Genomic DNA, 12,517 nt, shown 5'->3' on the forward strand with positions numbered 1-12,517 from the left:
TATAAAAATAAATAATTATTATATTTTTTACTTTTTTATATTTTTATTTCAAACTATTACTGTTAATAAAATAAAAATATTAATTATTTATTAGTAGACATATTATAAAGTTATACTAGCTCTGGACATTGAATAGTTAAATTTTTATTTATTAAGTAAAAGCGCACGCTTATATGTACCTGTTGAATGTACATAAGAACTAATGACGTTTTTTTTTTTAATTATTTAATTTAAATAATATTTATTAACTATGCTTTTTAATTGAAAATTTTAAATTATTTAAATATTTAAAGATTAATATATTGCTATTATTTGTGTTGGATATATTTATATATAGTTGTAATGTAATTGATGCAATAAGGAACATAATGTATCCTAATGTTAATTATAAAATAAATTTATTGCATCAATTAGAATTAGGGATTGAGAAATGTTGATGATTTGAGAGTTTCTCTCCCATAATGTGGGGCTATGGTAGTGGTTTATCTAAGAATTGTTATTAAATGTGACGTATTTATGAAATGTATATTAAATGTGACATATTTTAATAAAATTTAATACTTTTTTATGTAAACATTGGAATATTTATCTTGAGATATCTTTTAAAATGTGATTTATTTGGAATTTGCGCGCCATCATAATATTAATTCTCACGAATATAGGCAAAATCTAAATCCAAACAATCTATTTTTGACATTCGACGATAAATGTCAACAGTAATTTCTTCACATTAAATTGAGAGAAAAAATTTGTTTGTGTTGGTATCGAAAAACTCGAACGGTTTTCAGTACAGATTAGGATATGACCAAGTCGTGAACAAAAGAAATATATTAACGATTTTCATAAAATTCGTACGACTTTTTAGACAGAATAAATAATTAAAACGAAATAAAAATATTACTGAGGTTACGAATAAACAATTTAAAATAATAAATAATTAATTTAAACGTGGAAAAAAGAATAAATAAGTGAATAAATACATTACAAAAATACAAGAATATAATTTTGAAAAATAACCATTGTGATTGATGGTATCTTTTGCTAATATTAATAAATGTAAGTACAATTATTTAAATAATTTCTTTTATAATAATTAGTGAAAATTCGTTTATTATTCTATTTAAAAGTTAAATTATTTATAAAAATCATGTAAATAATGTTTTTATTTTTTTTTTATGAAGGAATATACTAACATTAAATTCCATTAATTATTTTCTATAATAATTTTTCCTATTTTGTCGTTACTTTTCGAATTTAAATTAACTTTACTCCAAAACATTTAATGCCATTATTCAATCATTCTAACCTTAATTTTCTATTGAATGAACATAAATTGTTATTGAATAACTTCAATATTTTATCTGACAGGCTTTACTAAATTATTGCTAATTATAAAGAAGAAATTACTGTTGACAATTAATTTTTTTCAGGAAACGATGGATCAGATAAATGATTTTTAACGATAAATAAATAAAACGACTGATTACTTATTGAATAATCCACTATCCCATTCTGTATTGAAAATACATTGCTCTAAAATGAATAATTTAATTAAACAATAAAAAAAGAATTAAAAGCATTGATTGCTAGTATTACTTTAATTTTAAAAATAAATATACATATTATTAGAATAAAGGTACTTAAAAATATCAAAATAAATCAATATTATGCATCTATCAATGAATAATAATAGTTGATAATCAATTTCCATGCCCTTAAACAAAATTATATTTTTTTATTCAAATCATTGACTATGTACCAAGCTATTATTCCATCCCCTATAATGATGCAGGTTGTTGGTAGTCAACAAACAAATGGACAATGTCCTGTACAAACTCGTCCCCATCCTTCTCCTAATCCTAGTAATGATCCCCATCAAATTGATCGTAGAATCTCGTCGTATTCTACTAACGGCAATTATTCAAATAAACATCGATTAACTCAGGTAAAGTTACACTATTGACGTTATCAATTTCTAACACACCACTTATACAATTAACGATAAAATTAAATTAAATTTTTTATTTATATAGCACAACACGCGTCCTATAGAGTTATATCCAATGATGCGAGTGGATAATACACGAGCTCGTAAGTCGTATGGAGGTGGTAATTGGAATCGACGAAACACTAATAACAGTCAACATATGCCATCACCAAACAATTACCATTCACGACTCCACAACAACAATAATCGTTATGGCACCAACAATAATCATGACAATTATCGCAATACCAACAGCAACAATAATCCAAATAATAGTTATAAAAATAATAATAATAATAATAATATTAATAATAGCAATATTAATAATAATGAAAATAATACTAGCAATAATAATAGTATCAATAATGTTAGCATCAACAATGATAGCAGCAGTAACAAAAATAATAGCAACAGCAACAATAATGACTCTAGTAATTATAGTGGATCCACAAAAAAACAAAACTGGAATAACAGATCAAACAGACGAAACACACTTAAAGATCACTTGCCACTACATAAAGAAAATAGGAATAATTATAATTGTGATAGTGGATTTAGTTCACGATCTCCTACACCTAATAAACATCAGTCTGATCATGCTGAGAGTTCAGATGATCGAGAGTCAATTGGTTCTAATGCTAGGCCAAATATCAAGTAAAAAACACATTTACTGTACTTAAATGTTGGTAATTCATCAACTTATTCGAAATGATTCTTTTTAACTGAATATTGATTTTTGTTTAAGGAAATTTCAAGACATCTGGCCAAATCCAATGTCAACAATGGGATACACACCTTCAAGACATTTACCAAATATCCCAAATATTAGTCAGTTTCCTAATCAACAGATATTTGGTTTTTATCCAACAGCTTCGAATTATCCTATGCGGATACAAATTCATCAAAACTTTCCAGGGAAGAAAAGGGTCCAAACAAGTAAGTGTTTTAGAAATGATAATTAGAACAGGTTTATTATAAAAAGTATGAATAAGTCAACAAACATGGATGTTGGTATAGATAAAAATAGCCCAGCAACACAAAAAAATCAAAAAAAGAGGAGAAATATGAACATATTTGTCCCAACTTTTGCCAATGTACTTCCAACTTCTCATCTACCGCCAGATCGTTATCTTGCAAGATCACATTTAATTGAAGTTAAGGAGGTACCTAAAAATCTATTTGGGTCAAAAAAATGGGATAATTTATCAAAAGAAATATGGGAAATGTTTATGGAAAATCAACAAAATGAACAAACGTTCAAAAAGAAGATAACATTATGGAAATATTTGTTCATTTTTATAAAGGTTTGTTATCGAAAAAATTATTTTAAAAACTACAAAATCTACTCTTTAAAAATAGAATAGTGAATATGAAATAAAAGTGAACAACTAATAAAAAAGTTATTGAATTGACAGACTATGTTTCCAAAGTTTAGTTTATTCTTAGTTGGATCAACAATGAATGGATTTGGTACTAATAGCAGTGATGCAGATATTTGTTTGTTAACTAGAAATGCAGAAATAATTCAACGAGCTGAAGCTATTATTCATTTAGATGCTCTCATGCATTACCTAGGACACTGTGGTATGACTGTTTGCTCAATTTTTTCTCAAATATTTATAGTTGATCAATATATAATAAATATTCATCTATAGATTTCATCCAAGACTTGCAATTAATTCAAGCAAAAGTACCAATATTGAAATTTAAAGATGCCATTCAGAAGCTTGATATTGATCTGAATTGTAATAATGCTGTGGGCGTACGTAACACACATATGCTCTACTGTTATTCTCGAAGTAAGTTAGTTGCTTGAGTAATATTTACAAAAAAGTAACTAATTTATAAATGGTTTCAGTTGATTGGCGAGTGAGACCGTTGGTGTTGATTGTCAAACTATGGGCTCAAAGTCAAAATATAAATGATGCCAAGAATATGACAATCTCCAGCTATTCCTTAGCCTTAATGGTAATTCATTTTTTACAATGTGGTGTAGATCCTCCTGTTTTACCATGTCTCCAAACAATGTTTGAATCTAAATTTAATCCAAATTCTGATGTACACACAATCAATATTCATGAAGACCTTGAAATTAAAATGGAAAAAATAAATGAACAACCACTTGGAGAATTATTATTAGAATTCTTCAAATATTATGCACACTTTAAGTAAGTAATAGTAAATTATTTTTTTATAATATTTTATCTAATTTTATTAAACTCACTTTGTTGTTGAAATTATTCAGATATGATAGATATGCGATATCAGTTCGTCTGGCAAGAAGAGTCTTAATTTCAGATTGTCAACAAGCAAGAACATTAAAAAATAATCCTCATCAATGGAAATTTCTTTGCATTGAAGGTAAGCTATGGATTGAATTTTCTTATTTACATTGATAGTTATTGTTATGATTAAAAATCATAACATATAAATAAAATAATAACATAAAAACTTTCAGAACCATTTGACTTGACAAATACCGCAAGATCAGTGTACGACTATCACGTATTCTTAAGAATAAAAGCTGTGTTTTTTCGTTCATATGAAACATTGAAAAAAACTAATAATTTAGCTAGCATTTTTGTTAATCAAGTACCACCTGTGAATGAGTATTTTAGAGCAATGACTTCAAACTGATTGAAGTTCATGGAATGTTGATAATTCTATTATTTCCTCAATTCGGTTAATTGTTGTAGGAATTTATTTATTGAGGATATCTAAACAAGGAGAAATTTTTGATCTCCTATTTTAGAGTCTTTTGTACGTGTCATATATATGCGAATCAATGTGATTTTGATAATCGCGATTAAACCTAATAAGGCTCTGCTAATATTTATACAAGATGAATGGCTACTTTTCGATGATTTGATAAAATATATCAGGAATAGGAATTCCTTTATTTGTTCGTACTATAAGAAAGAAAAAGCAAGAGCTGGATAAGAAAAACAATATCAAATGATGAGTTTGGATCGATTTTTCATCGATCAGCAATTTAACAGCCAAGAAAGATAGGCTATAATCGAATGCAGTATTTATTGCTGAAGTGAACGATTTATAAAGTCAAGTTCAGTTTAAAAAAGAATGTCTCAATTATTGAGAAAATATATTTATATTTTTGTACTTTTCGGAAACATTTAACATCTAGTTTCAAACAGAATCAACATAGTGCCTTGATATTCTAAATATTTCAAATCAAATTATTCATAAGAATAAATTCATAATTTCATTATTCAAAAAACTCATTTTATAACAATATAAGTAGAAAAAAAAACTAAAAAAAAATTATAAAAATGAAAAAATTTTAAAATGATTAAGAACGAGAATTTAAAGTACTATTGTTTCATCTTTTTGACATCTGAATCTGGAAAATAAAAAAATTTCATAGCGTAAGAAATATCAAAAGTACTTCTTCCTCTACGCAGAAATTATACAAAAAAATAAAAAAAAAAAAAAATAAAAAATCGATAAATAATTATTTATAATAAAAAATATTATTTAGTCCAGTTGAGATTTTTAGTATTTGTTTCTATCTTAACTAAATTTGTATTATTTTTCGTACTAATATTAATATTTTTCAGATTTATTTTGAGGAAGAAGTCAAAAATCCAAAAAAAAAAATAAATAAATAAATACCATTAAGCCTATTATTAAATCTAACTATTTAATCATCTGCTTATAATCCGTACAATTAATTTTATAAATTTTTGTAAATTTACTCTTGATTACTTTAATGGACTTTGGTATATTTAGATATAACAGATTACATAGAAAAACATAAATCAGATAGAATAGGAGTAAACAAAAAAAAAATTCTATAAAATCTAAAAAAAAAAAAATATTGAGAATAATAAAATTATTCATTTTCTCTAATTAATTTACGATAAAACAATACCTAAACTCATTTTAATGATTGAAGAATTCAACTAATTTATTCAAATATTTAAGTTAACTCATTTACTGTCTTATTTTGTACAAATAGAAACAATATGTGTAAATTAATAAGTCCAAAAATAATACAATTTGATCAAGTCTGAATAGATAATTATTTCTCTATTTTTGAATATCTACTTTTATTTAATCAGCTGTCTACGAATTTTTTTATTTAAATTATAGAAAGAATTGAATAACATTAAAAAAAAAAAGAATAGAGGAATAAAAATCTTTAACACCAGACTTCCACATAATTATTAGAGTCAATTGATTTAAATCTGCTGTATATTTATAATCCTTGTGTTAATGAAGTAAAATATTGTTTAAATAATTGTAATTTATAATTGAATAATGCAGAAAAAATACTCAAAAAAATAAAATAAATACCATAAACACACGTTCCATGTTTTTTTTTCAGGCCAAACATACATTTATTCTCTTTTTATATTAACGAAAATAAAAATTTCGCGGAAAACATGATACTGATTAAAACGACGCTCCGAAAAACCGTTAAAACTATTTGCGTTAACCGACGCCAATTTTTATTGATCGATTTATTAATTTCATGTGATTGAATTCCCGATCGAATATTATATTGTTGTAAACTTATTACTTATGACGAATATTTTGTTAGTTGTTAATTTGTTTTTAGCTAATAAATATAAAATTATACGAAAATAAATGGAGCATTAACACGTGCGAAAACAATAGGTCATGCTGTTGCGTCGTTAGATAAACAACAATTGAATGCAATAATTCTAAAGACCGGAAGTGTGGCGCTGTAACTACTTGTAGGCGGTTTTGAAATTAATTATGATACTGATTTGTTTGTAGATTAAAAAATCACTAAATCAACTAAATAAGTAATTGTTTGAAGTAATTGTAAATTTTATTTATATATTTTTGAAATCGCTTAAATAAATTAAATAAATAGAAATTTTAATTTTATTTTTTTATTACATCACATTTATTGGTACCATTATTTTTACAGTGATTTTTTTTCTTGTACTTAAAATTTTTTTATCTAAATGTGCTAAAATATAATTTAGAATAGAAAAAAAAAAAAATGTTTAAAAAAATCTCAATTTAATCAATAATTTCATATTTTTTTTGCAAAAAATTTTCCAAAAGTATGACGAAGTGTTGAAAATTAATTTGTTGTATTTTGTAATTTAAATTCCCAATAAGGAAATAAAAAAAAAATACAAAAACATCATATATAATAATCAAATAATAAAATATAAATGTAATAAAATTATAAATTAAAGATCTGTAAGTATTTTTTAAACTTTATACAAAAAAAAAAACGATTGGTTGAAAATAAAATATGAAACTACTATCTATTGTGCTCTCCAACATTTTTTGATACGTCATCACTTTATTATTATTAAAAAAAAAAAAAAGTACCCTTATGAAGAAATTTTTTTTTTTACTCCGTCATCTTAATGAAACTCTACAACCAATTAATTAACAAAGTAATTATAATTATACATTGTTATAATAAATGATATCTAAAATGTTAACTATAGTAACAATAAAGATAACCATAATAGAATCAAAGTAATTTAAATTTATTTGAAGTAATGATTATCGAAGGATACTCTAAGTTGATATTCATTACTTGGATCACGTGATGAATTCACTAGTATTTAGCATTTTTCAATACCATCACAAACCTTAACAGCTTGTCATTCACTAACTAATCAAATAACTGATATTGATAATTTTTTTTCATATTCAAACCAAAAATTTATTCATAATTGAAACTATTCCTCGGATAAATGAAAGAAAATATTTTTTTGTAAAATAACACCACGAAATCTAGCAATAATGATAAATTTTCAATCACAATATGTTGTCAGATTCGTCATGATATCGTTAAAGATGATTCCAAGTTTGTAAACCAGTGAATTACAATTTCTCCTTCGATCATCGATAATCATTATCGATTATTTAAAGTTGTTATAAACCGTTTGTAGTTTTTAATTCAATTTTCTTACTTTCTGATGTTCGTTTAAAGTTATCGCTCACACGGTAACGGCTGTCTATCATCCATCTCTTTAAAAAATCATCCACATAAACTCACAATTATCATAATCGTTCAAGTTTGACCATGAAATATTCAATCATCTCGATCGAAAAATTATCAATCTTCATTCCTGATAGTTGCCGTAACATTGTACCGTTCTCTAGCATCAGTTAGTGATGTTTAAATTCATTTTTATTGAAGAAGAATTTTTCAAACGAGCCTTCTCAGTCGCTCCCGCGACATTGCATGGCAAATGCGTTGCTTAGCCTTCCTTAAACGACCTCAGTAGGGTTGGGAAAATTGTCCTCCAGGTTGTGATTGTCCTCCTTGATAAAATCCGCTTCGATCGGCATGATAATTCGAATCTTGTGATAATAATCCATCCATTTGGGATTGGAAATCACCAACAGCAAATGAATCTTGAGATAATTCTGCTTGACTCAATCCTGGCTGAGATAAACTAAAGCCTGGTTGAGACATACCTTGGGTAGTTCCTTGAGTCAAAGGTAACCCTGGTTGGCTATAAGGTTGTGTGTTTTGCTCCGACTGACTAAACTTACCCAATCTGGGTGTTACCTTTTTAATTCCAGTTTGTCTTCGACTTCTCTGATTTTGTCTAGCAGCTAGAGCTTGCTGGTGTTGATTGTAGAATCGTGGAGGAACGTGTGCCATATTCATAAACATCCCTACAGGTACAGGAACATTATTCATTGCAGCTTGAGCCCTTTCGGGACTGATATAGCTAATAGTATCATGAGTTCTGCTAAACATATCTAAAGGAACGTTTCTTTGATAATAAGGATTATGATTCTGATTGCCATTTATTTGGTTCCCTGATCTATCATAAACAGATCCAGGTATAAGAGCTTCTCGAGCATCATACATAGACGTAGACATGAAGTGTGATCCAGGATTAGCTGAGTTAACTAATTTTTTCGGTTTTGCAAACTGAATCATTGACTCTTTCAAATTATTTAATGGACCTTCAACCAAAACTTTCTGTTCTTTATAGAAATTTAGCAAATGATTCCAAAGAGGTTGCTTAGACAGAACTTTCGGATTTCCAACAATAATAATTCCGTATTTAGCACGTGTCAATGCTACATTCAATCGCCTTGGGTCATTTAAAAATCCAATACCTTGATGTTCATTAGATCGTACACAAGACATTATTATTATATCCTTTTCTCTACCCTGAAAAGCGTCAACACTTGCAACTTCTATTTCTTGATATAATTTCTGATGAAGAGATCCTTGATATTGCATATATTGTACTAAATAAGCCCTTTGGCCTTCATATGGAGTAATAACTCCGATCTGTTCTGGTTTTACCCCACATCTAAGGAATCTTGTGGTTATTTTTTCAACGTTCGATGCTTCTGTTCTATTTAAATACGAAGTTCCACTACCTGCAATTTCCTCTTGGCCTTGAGTAACATAAAAGAACATAGGTTTATCAGGTACAGGCCATGGGAAATCAATTTTCAATAATTTGCGTTCATCAGCGCAAACACCATTTTGTAGAGAACCTTCGTAAAAGAAATTTGAAGGGAATCTTGATAAATCAGGATGCATTCTATATTGAACTTCTAGCCTAAATGGTCTTATTCCCAATACAACAAGCCTTTCAAACAACGATTGAGATAATCCAGCTCTTGCTGCTTTTTTATACATAACAACTGGCCCTAATTGGCAGTGATCTCCAACTAAAATTAATTGTTTAGCACCCAAAACAACTGGTACCATGCATTCTGGCTCAGTTGCTTGCATGCTTTCATCGATTAAGATAGAATGGAATTTTAATCTATGTAGTCTTGGATCACCGGCACCAACACAGGTGCAACAAATAACATCAGCTGCTTCTAAAAGTTCTTTTTCCGCAGCCTTCTTCAATAATCTGTATCTCTTTTCATCGGCGGATGACAGTTCACCCGTTTCATCTTTCAATTGTTGAAGTTTTTGAAGTTCTGTATTGGTTTCCATATTCTTTATTTGATTGTGAAGTGCTAAGAAACTTACTGGTGAATCTATAGCTTCTCTAGATTTAGCACAGAGTCTTATAACTTTTAAATTCGACTTATGGATTTTTTCTGTCAATTGATCTACTGCAGTATTCGATGGTGCGCATACTAAAACTGGACCACCATTTTGCTTTACTAACTGATAAACGATCGTAGCACTTGTTACAGTTTTACCAGTTCCAGGAGGTCCTTGAATTAAAGATAGTGGTCTTTGAATTGCATGTTTAACTGCATAAACTTGAGATCGATTTAAATCTGGAAGATTTGGAGCACTGAAGTGTTTAGGTAAATGACAGCGGAATAAAACTTCTTCAACTTCATGACCCAGTAAACGATGATAGATATAAGCTGATACTGATGTATCGTCAACGGCAAATTTTCTCAATGCCAGTTGCATACGATCAAAACTTGTACTTTTCCAAATGAAATCCACCACAAAATTACTTACACACTCAGTTGGAGCACCAGAGTTATTTTTTAACTCAATTCCAACTTCTTCACCATAGTTATCTGGAATCTTTATGACATGACCGATACCAGACCAAAGTTTATGCAACTCTCCAAGATATCGAAGTCTTAATTCATCGCCGTGCATTACTTTCATATCTCCGTCAGTTTTTGCCAGCATGAAATATGCGATTGTTTTTTTATTTAAACCAACATCCCAACGTACTTCGATATTTTCTTGCGTTTGAGATTCTTTCAAGCGTTTATCGTAATCAGCTTCAAGCTTCACTAGTGGTCCAAAAATATTCTGATATTGATAACCGTCTTCATAGCGCAGTAAAACTTGCTGAGGTTCTTCATCCACACCAGGCTTTTCTAGATCTTGAAACGTAGCATCAACATTATCACGCCATAATTCTTCAAGCTTGTTTATTTGTTGTGCAGAAATTTGACGAGCACGAAGTTGCTCTTGCTCAGATGGAATTTTTACAAGCCATGCAAGAAAACTACGATCTTCTATCAAAGGTTTCCATTGTTCTTGATCCCTAAAGAAAAAAAAACGATTTATTAATTAATTAAAAGTTAAAAATGGCTACAACAGCATCATCCATTTAAATATTCTATTTGAATACAACTCACCAATTCATGTCTTTCAGTGAGCTTTGAGCAGCACATGGCTGTCTACAGAGCAACACAACCACGGAATCAGCTTTTGCTGGAATGAATCCAAGAACGAAAACATTTCTAACAGCACAAGAGTAACATTCCAGGACAGTTTCACCCAAGGGTCCGTCTCTATTGAATAAATAATTGATGAAAATTTCTTTCTCATAATTTCATTAATTAAATATTATAATTTTTCATGAACAATAGAATACCTGTGCAATGTCACTTCCTTGTGTTTAGCTCTTACTAAATGATTGATGATATGAGATCCAGAAGTATTTCCTCGTCCGTTGCAGAACCATTTTCTGCATACATTACACATAACAACACAAGATGCTTCATGGATACCGCAATACTTGCATGCATGTTCGGGTAAATCACGATTGTAATAAGCTTCCTCTTCTTCTTCTTCAAACTGAAGCTCAGCTAAATTTTGTGCTGCTCCAGATATTTTTAGGTCTAACGCAGAGCTTCCATTAGTACCATTAATCTGCAATTGTTATTTATATTATTTTTATTAAAAATATGCCACCTTATCACTAGTTACATTGCAAAAATGTTACAGAGATTAAGTTTGATCTCAAGGTCGTGTGATAAAATTGTTTACAATAATATAAGGAAAATTAAACATAAAATATATTAATATAAAAATAGAGTTCAGTTTAACTTCAAATAATATTAGCAAAAAAATTTTCGATAATAAAAAAAAATATTGTTCCAATAGAATTTAAGGTTATAAACTTCTAAAATTCATTGTCCTATATGTGAGAGTTGATTTATTTATTAAAATAATACCTGAACATTTTGACTTTGTGGGTTTTGTACCACATCATGTTGTGAAGCTTGAGTTTGACTTGGAGATGGTAAAGTAAAGTCAGTGAAATCGAATTCACTTCCTTGCGTATCAGCACCGATTAAATCAGCTTCTTCAGTATCCAAAAATGTTAAAGTTTGACTGCTGGGTCCATAAGCATCGACACTCATTGTGCTAAACGAAATTTCTTTTCTTCAAATTTATATTCTTTTATTTTCTCTGAATTATATCCAACTTCTAAAAATTTTAACAGTAATTATTCCGACACGAAACGTTGGCGATAATGATGATAATGATGAAAATACAAACGTGTCTTGTCGAGTCACTTGTACTAAAGTTCTATTGAAAAATAGAACGACCACGATGTTGATGTCTGTTTAGTATACTCAGGTAAACGTTGAAAATTAACATTGAAATAATAGTAAAAAATATCAATGTAACACACGTATGTATATATCTATATATATTTTTGAGGATTAAAACAGGCCACCAAAATTTTTACGCCATATTTCTTACTGCTCTTCCACCAATTTATTCGCGGTATATGCGCCAGTCGTTTGTTACGTCATCAGCTGATTTCTGAATGTGTACACAAACTATAACTAAAATTATGTATATTGACT

The 12,517-nt window shown here is 28.4% G+C and overlaps 2 protein-coding genes across 2 annotated transcripts; one reads left to right on the plus strand and one right to left on the minus strand.

The window, feature by feature from the left end:
• The first annotated feature begins 714 nt into the window (after nucleotides 1–714).
• LOC118070798 (poly(A) RNA polymerase GLD2-like) lies at nucleotides 715–5,343 on the plus strand. Its single transcript, XM_035089615.1, has 10 exons — nucleotides 715–1,056; nucleotides 1,431–1,945; nucleotides 2,034–2,641; nucleotides 2,733–2,923; nucleotides 3,005–3,291; nucleotides 3,403–3,571; nucleotides 3,643–3,786; nucleotides 3,846–4,155; nucleotides 4,233–4,348; nucleotides 4,446–5,343. Exons 2-10 carry the CDS (start codon nucleotides 1,754–1,756, stop codon nucleotides 4,622–4,624), a joined length of 2,196 nt encoding a protein of 731 aa, XP_034945506.1. The 5' UTR covers nucleotides 715–1,056; nucleotides 1,431–1,753; the 3' UTR covers nucleotides 4,625–5,343.
• Nucleotides 5,344–7,193: 1,850 nt separating this feature from the next.
• On the minus strand, nucleotides 7,194–12,456 carry Upf1 (Upf1 RNA helicase). Its single transcript, XM_035089605.1, has 5 exons — nucleotides 12,204–12,456; nucleotides 11,876–12,131; nucleotides 11,293–11,570; nucleotides 11,054–11,209; nucleotides 7,194–10,959 (listed from the first exon to the last, which is right to left on the minus strand). The coding sequence occupies exons 2-5, from the start codon at nucleotides 12,062–12,064 to the stop codon at nucleotides 8,229–8,231; spliced, it is 3,354 nt and encodes a 1,117-aa protein (XP_034945496.1). The 5' UTR covers nucleotides 12,065–12,131; nucleotides 12,204–12,456; the 3' UTR covers nucleotides 7,194–8,228.
• Nucleotides 12,457–12,517: the final 61 nt, after the last annotated feature.

The sequence above is a fragment of the Chelonus insularis genome, unplaced genomic scaffold (assembly GCF_013357705.1).
Source record: "Chelonus insularis isolate UGA/USDA-ARS -01 unplaced genomic scaffold, ASM1335770v1 contig_68_pilon, whole genome shotgun sequence".
Lineage (NCBI taxonomy): Eukaryota > Metazoa > Arthropoda > Insecta > Hymenoptera > Braconidae > Chelonus > Chelonus insularis.

Excerpts from the sequence above, each read along its gene's own strand:
- LOC118070798 (XM_035089615.1), top strand. The coding sequence starts at position 1,754 with ATGTACCAAGCTATTATTCCATCCCCTATAATGATGCAGGTTGTTGGT. Across the intron at positions 2,642-2,732 it reads AATGCTAGGCCAAATATCAA|GAAATTTCAAGACATCTGGC; the intron begins GTAAAAAACACA and ends TTTTTGTTTAAG. Across the intron at positions 3,292-3,402 it reads ATTTGTTCATTTTTATAAAG|ACTATGTTTCCAAAGTTTAG; the intron begins GTTTGTTATCGA and ends TTGAATTGACAG.
- Upf1 (XM_035089605.1), bottom strand. The coding sequence starts at position 12,064 with ATGAGTGTCGATGCTTATGGACCCAGCAGTCAAACTTTAACATTTTTG. Across the intron at positions 11,571-11,875 it reads CACAAAGTCAAAATGTTCAG|ATTAATGGTACTAATGGAAG; the intron begins GTATTATTTTAA and ends TAACAATTGCAG. Across the intron at positions 11,210-11,292 it reads AAGGAAGTGACATTGCACAG|AGACGGACCCTTGGGTGAAA; the intron begins GTATTCTATTGT and ends TTTATTCAATAG.